We start from the raw sequence: 7,238 nt of genomic DNA on the forward strand, positions 1-7,238 counted from the left end.
GAGAGCTGACAGATCCTCTATACTACACCACAGAGGAGAGCTGACAGATCCTCTATACTACACCACACAGGAGAGCTGACAGATCCTCTATACTACACCACACAGGATAGCTGACAGATCCTTTATACTACACCACACAGGAGAGCTGACAGCTCCTCTATACTACACCACACAGGAGAGCTGACAGATCCTCTATACTACACCACACAGGATAGCTGACAGATCCTTTATACTACACCACACAGGAGAGCTGACAGCTCCTCTATACTACACCACACAGGAGAGCTGACAGATCCTCTATACTACACCACACAGGAGAGATGACAGATCCTCTATACTACACCACACAGTAGAGCTGACAGATCCTCTATACTACACCACAGAGGAGAACTGACAGATCGGTAACGACCCAAACTATAAAACAATCATGTTATTTAACTCCCGTACGGTGAGCAGCATATAAAAAAAGAATACAGTGGTGGAATTGCTGTTTTCTATTCATTCCGCCTCCTGAAAAATGCAATAAAAGCTATCAAAAAGTCGTATGTACCACAAAATGTTACCAAAAAGAAGTACAAGTTCTTCCACAAAAAATAAGCCCTCATCCAGCTACGTCGATTTAAAGGCTATGCACAACTTTGAAAAGTTTTTTTGTTTGTGCGAGACCTGAATCAGTCAGATCAGTGGCACTGACGGGTTCAGTGACAGCGGGTCCTGCATGTCAGAGACACATAGGACTCTCTGACACTGAACTAGTCATTCCTGCTGACCAGACGTACCCAGGATTCAGCGTAACATACAGCTGCTCTGTATACAGGATACAAAGCAGCTGTAACTCAAAAAGTAAAAATAATTTTTAATAAAAAGTAATTACAAAGTTGCACAAAACAAACTGATAGATATTTTTATTTAAATAAAATAGTTTTCAAAAGGTGTACATAGTCTTTAAAACTAAAAATTTTATGGCTACACACAAATGTTATGACAATGAAAAAACTAATTTTTTACATAACTGTTTTATGTAAAAGTAGTAAAACATAAAAAAATAAACATCAATCTTGCATCGCCGTAATCGTTCCGACCCATAGAATAAAGGTGACATGTTCTTTACGCTGCACGGTGAACAAGTGTAAATTTAAAGCGCAAAAAACAATGGCGGAATAGCTGGTTTTTTTTTGCTCCCCAAAAAAAAAAGTTAAGAAATATTAATCTGATAAATCATATGTACCCCAAAATGGTGCCATTAAAAATTACAACTCGTCCCACAAAAAGTCCTCACACTATTTCGATGGAAATATAGAAAAGTTATGGCTCTTGGACAATGAAATCTTAAAAAATGGTTTGGTCATTTAGGCCTAAAATATGCTGGTCACTAAAGGGTTTAAGGATTAGTCCACCTCTGAGCAATAATTCTAAATAAAAACGAGTAACTTTGTATATAATTTGCATTACTGATCTTGAACTAATCCTGGATTACAGCCTGTATTTTACTCCAGAGTAAGTCAGTCCTGCTGCATCTCCAGACCTGATCTTAACACACCAGCACAGAAAATATACAGAAGTAACTACTTGATGCCACGTGGAATGTATTTATTGGTTTCAGCATATGGATGCATATAATTTAATCTCTTGGTTTTTTATTCCCAGAGTCTCTGCACACCCAGAACCCAGGCTGGGGACCGATCCTGGCATCCTTGCAGGTACCTGAACTTACTACTGAGGAGTTTCTCCAGGAATGCCTTACCCTGGGCAGTTATCTGACACTTCATGTGTATGTTCTGCAATGTCTGAACCGAGAACAGACCCTCACCAACGAGCTGCGGATGCTGGTCAAAATTTCCAAGTGGATTGAGCAGGTGCAACCAAGGTAAAAGCCTCATATAATGTACCAAGCCCTTTGCAGTAGCCTGTAGACAGGCTGTAAGGGGATTTGACCTCCCATGTGGCTTCCTTTCTCTCTGTTTGGATTCATTCTGCTGCAAATTTCAGCAAAGTATCATATGGTGCAGTTCTTTAAAAGGGTATTCCCATCTCGTGATGTTATGGCATATCGCTAGCATATCCCATAATATTATGATAGGTGGGGGGCTGCCCTCTAGTACCCCCATTTATCCTGGGAACAAAAGGACCATATACGTTTGGCATTTTTGCAGCACCGCAATACTCCTGGTAACCCAATGTGCAGGGAACACCGCTCCATTCAAGTAAATGAAGCCCTTTCATTCAGAGTTTTTTTTGGAGTCTCGGCAGTCTTCTCGCAATATGACATCATTTTCTAAACCTTTTTAATTCCCTAATACCTCCAAACTGGATGTCTGCTTTATGTCTGTAGTGTGTTAATAGGCTGCTGACTATAAGTCTGTGAATAGGGCTAGCTCTATAATCAAAGGGCAAGTGGAAACTGTGGAGTTTGTAAAGGCTTTTTCCATCAGAGACATTTATGGCTTGTCCACATGATATGCATAAATGTCTAATTGAAGGGTGTCTCACACCTATCGGGAGAACTAGGGATCCTCTAAACACTGATTTGCCAGTCAAGGTGGCCATCAATGGCCGCATCTAACCGCATACTGCATGGAGAGGTGGCCATCAGTGGCCGCATCTAACCACATACTGCATGGAGAGGTGGCCATCAGCGGCCGCATCTAACCACATACTGCAAGGAGAGGTGGCCATCAGCGGCCGCATCTAACCACATACTGCATGGAGAGGTGGCCATCAGTGGCCGCATCTAACCACATACTGCATGGAGAGGTGGCCATCAGCGGCCGCATCTAACCACATACTGCATGGAGAGGCGGCCATCAGCGGCCGCATCTAACCACATACTGCATGGAGAGGTGGCCATCAGCGGCCGCATCTAACCACATACTGCATGGAGAGGTGGCCATCAGCGGCCGCATCTAACCACATACTGCATGGAGAGGTGGCCATCAGCGGCCGCATCTAACCACATACTGCATGGAGAGGTGGCCATGAATGGTTGTCTCTCTCTTTTATCCAAGGCTATGGTAGTTTTTGGAAAGGACAACCTCTTTATTCAATCTGTGGCTGGATATATTGGGGGAGGATGATGGGAATACCTCTATAATATAAAATTAAAGGAGAAGGTAATTTTTAATACAAATATAAGGGTTGTCATGGAAATCGTGTGCGTTACCGCTCCCCCCCCCCATGAGTAGTCTCAGTCATTTTTCATTATATAAGTAGAATGGGCAGGGGGCAGGAATGTTTTCAGCATCATAACATACCATGTATAAGTATATTATATATTTCTTTGTTTTTAGCTCTGTCAGTGAAGAACCCAAACTCTTCCTGTGGTTCCATAAGGCTCTGCAGTTGTCTCTGATTCAGGTGGAGCAGAACGACATCGACGTAACCGAGAACGTTTTGCGGATCCTTCTCTCAGTCCAGACTCGACTCTGCCTACTGGGTGAGGAAAGAATGTCTACTGGGATCCTGGGCGCCATTGGTCTAGGAAGGAAGTCTCCACTCTCAGCCAGGTAAGGCATCATGTCTAAGGTTTGAAATCAAAATAGAAGAATTTAAGTGTTCCTACCTTTTTCTTTATTCATATATCAGCAGTAAATGTGAATGCATGAAACTTTATAATATGACTTATCAGGGGAAAGTGGCATTTTCTGGTCTTTTCACAGTCCGTCTGCAGTATACGGTGGAGGTATACCTCAGGGGGATTTCCCGATGTATACTTCCGAATGTAGGCTCTAATGTATGATACTGTATAAGTATACACTGGCATACGTAGCCCATAGGCTCCCATGTTAAAAAAAAAAATTTAACCGCTCTGTATTCGTTTTTTTGGGGATGCCTCTGTGTGGAATAGCATAGTCAACTGCTATTCCATACAGTTGAAAACCATATAAACTGATGTATACCATCCTGACTGATGCCAAAAGGACACTCTTTTGGCATTCGTTGGGTGAATAGGACCTATAGATATGTATGGTGTCCGTATGGACCCTACTGATATGCCTAATGTACATTGCAAACCCTTCCCTGCCTTCCAGCAGCCTGTAGTACCCATTTTCCTGACTTCAATCTCTCAGTGAAACCTCAGTCTTTCAAAAATCTGTCTAGAGAGTAATCAAGTAATTAAAAAGAAGGGAGGAGGGGGATGCAGCTGCAGTTTATCTCTTTCTCTGTGTCTGTGAGACTGCTTTCTGTGAGAGGGAAGGAAGAGCAGAAGTAAGAAGACATCTGATTGGCTCAGTGTTCTGAGTACAGCACTAACCTCACACCAGAAGGAGACCACCCATTCAGCAGGTGTAGAGGCAGAAGCATGGTAAAGAGCCCAAAAAATACAAATTAGACAAAATCTCTGGCTGCCTAAGAATGGATTTTATGTTTTGGTACGCTGAAACAAAATTGGAAAAAGCTCAGAAGCGTCTGGTTTCTGCCGTCGAGCCGTACTGTGTCGCACATTTCTAATGTCACATTTTATTTTTATATTAGATTCAGGATTATTTCTCGCAGTCTGGCAGCCTTCATTTTAGCCCAAATTCCTGCTGAAAATCAAGTGCGCCTTAAGGCAGGGTCTGGCCTTCACCTCTCACCAAAAGCTCAACAGGTAACTTTTCCAAGCTAAGACTTTTTCATTTTCTTTCTATGTATAGATATATTTTATTGCAGGAATTATTCTGTATGTCTAACTTTTAACACTATTGTACAGTTTATATATACAATTAACACTGCACATTACGTTATTTATCTTGTGCTGATCCTAAGTTACAGCCTGTACTATACTCCAGAGCTGCATTCACAATCCTGCAACCTTCAGAGCTGAAATCTTCCAGTATCGCCTGCCTATTCAGAATCTGCACAGAGCTTGCACCGATAATTTAGTAAGAGTCCTCTTCCCACCAACCACTGTATAGTAATCTGATGTTGAAAACATTAACTGTCCCACTTCATTATAGGAGCTCACCTAAGCTGTTAGGGGGTGTGTCTGATGTCAAGCTTGCTGACTGTTTCCAATGGCAACCGACAGAATTGTGAATGCAGCTCTTGAGTATAATACAGGTCGTAACTCAGGATTAGTAAAAGATGAGCAATTTATTGTGTTGTAATAAAGATATCATAGTTCTCAGTAACACATAAATGTCAGATCATTGCCAAAGAACTACAGTAAACGTCTAATAGACAAAAACCCTTAGGCCCAGTGAGGTTTCTGAGATTTCCAACTTTCAGAACCACCTAGTGCCAGATTATTGGAGTATTGCACCACATTAGTAATATCTATGTAACCAAATAATACAGTTTTCTCCTATCCAGCACGTGATATTTATTTCTATATTATAGGCATTAAATGCTGTGGAGTCCTTGACCTCAAGCAAACCGTATGCGGAGTATCAGGAACAGATCTCGCAGGCTGTTCAGTTTATCCGTTACCCGGGCCACTGTCTTCAGGACGGGAACACGCTGCTAGCCCTCCTCATCAACTCACTCTACCCAGAAGTGCATTATCTCAATATTATAAGATAACCTGGGAAGATCCCACATCTGGGACACTCTTTTTTTTATGCTTTTTTTTCCCCCTCCGTTTTGACTACTTACCCCTCGCATTTCATGTTTTTAAAACAAAAATGATGTATTGATGTTTATATGTGTGCAATAGTCAAGGTGAAAGCAAAGATACCCATATGTCGAGTCAGGGAGAGGGGAATGTGAGATGAAGGGGAAGAGTCCTGTGGGTTCGGTATAAAAATCATCAGTAAAGGTCATGAACTATTATACGAAATTGTACATGTACAAGAGGCTGCCAACCCAAGTTTATTTTTAGAAAAATCTGATTAATAATGGAGGTTGAGATGGAGATGACATGGGAGTGACTGCGGCTTATCTCTTTCTCAGCTGTCAGCACAGCTTCGAACTTACCTCATGTCAGACAATGTATCCTTAGCAACAAGGCTGTCAAACAACCATAGTCTTTTATATGGGGTTGTCAGGCAGCCTTTTCCCTAGCAACTGTCTCCGATTACTCAGCTGAAGGTGTATTCGGCATTAAGCTGTAGATGGAGAAGGGTGCGGAGGTTTGGCAGGACACATACCAGGCTTGTCTCTATCACTTATTGCCATATTAATGAGATTTTGTCTGAATTGATTTAGGTGGAGAACTTCTTGAATTAATAAGCAAATTCAGTCAGATATAAAAATCCTCCTACCCATTTAGACCCATAGAGTGCAGTGTTATAGTAGATTTATTCTCGTCCAGTATTAAAGCAGTTATATCTTTGCCCTTGGGGGGGCAGTATTATAGTAATTATTGCTTCAGAAATATAGATATTCAGCTTAGTTTGCCAGATCAGTGGCTTAATAGAAAAGTGACAACCATTATTGTGAGACAGAAATGTGCTCAGAGTAGTTGTCACAACTCATCTTGGCAGCATGTCCAGCAGGGGGTGACAATGAGCACAGAAGAAAGCTTCTCTTAGAGTACAAAGAAAATGTATATGGATATGCCATATCCTGAGGCATGCTGGGCAGGACATTGACAATATAAAAGAGTACCTCACCTTTGATGTAAGTCTCAGTTGTGGCTGGAGTTGCTCTTTAATTGTACATATATAGTTCTTTATTACTATTTTTACAATCCCCCTGGATACAGTGCCAAAAAAAACCCAGAAACGTCAGTCTCTTTTCTAAATTTAGCTGTGCCTAAAGGACAGATCTAATAATCTGTGATATATATATATATATATATATATATATGTGTGTGTGTGTATATATATATATATATATATATATATATATATATATATATAAAATCTAGGATAAACTCAGAGGGTTTTATGAATAATTGCTTCTTCTTTGTCTCCGAATGTTTAAGTCCGTGTAAATAGTAATCTCATTGGATAGAGCAAGGACTATGGGCCTCGGATCAGCAGCTGATGGGTTAATTGCCAAACCAGAAATGTATATGTGTATTATGTGCCTGTAGCTACTAGTGGAAGTGACGTGTCTCCTGATGTACATGTGATTTATTTATAAAAGGGCTTTCGTCATTATGTAACTTGCCTCTTACTCTTAGCATCTGTTTGTTCGGGACCAATCAACACACTCTATATGTATATGTACAGAGGCTGTGTATATGTAAACTTAAAACGTATTTTCACCTTTATCCGCGTAAAAAGTTGAATCACTTTGTAAATACATTATATTACTTATCTTGTACTGATATTGATTTACAGTCTGTATTATACTCCAGAGCTTCATTCATA

At 40.8% G+C, this 7,238-nt stretch overlaps 1 protein-coding gene across 1 annotated transcript in view; it reads left to right on the top strand.

Annotated features, from left to right (window-relative positions):
• The window catches only part of EPG5 (ectopic P-granules 5 autophagy tethering factor), a 114,308-nt gene extending 107,283 nt beyond the window's left edge, over positions 1 to 7,025 (top strand). Inside the window, exons 41-44 of the mRNA XM_075840725.1 lie at positions 1,648 to 1,867; positions 3,288 to 3,503; positions 4,474 to 4,588; positions 5,320 to 7,025. Of these exons, the coding sequence (XP_075696840.1) occupies positions 1,648 to 1,867; positions 3,288 to 3,503; positions 4,474 to 4,588; positions 5,320 to 5,502 (734 nt within the window). The 3' untranslated portion in view covers positions 5,503 to 7,025. The remainder of the gene's footprint in view (positions 1 to 1,647; positions 1,868 to 3,287; positions 3,504 to 4,473; positions 4,589 to 5,319) is intronic.
• Positions 7,026 to 7,238: the final 213 nt, after the last annotated feature.

Source organism: Rhinoderma darwinii, chromosome 1, assembly GCF_050947455.1.
Source record: "Rhinoderma darwinii isolate aRhiDar2 chromosome 1, aRhiDar2.hap1, whole genome shotgun sequence".
NCBI classification, from domain to species: Eukaryota; Metazoa; Chordata; class Amphibia; order Anura; family Rhinodermatidae; genus Rhinoderma; species Rhinoderma darwinii.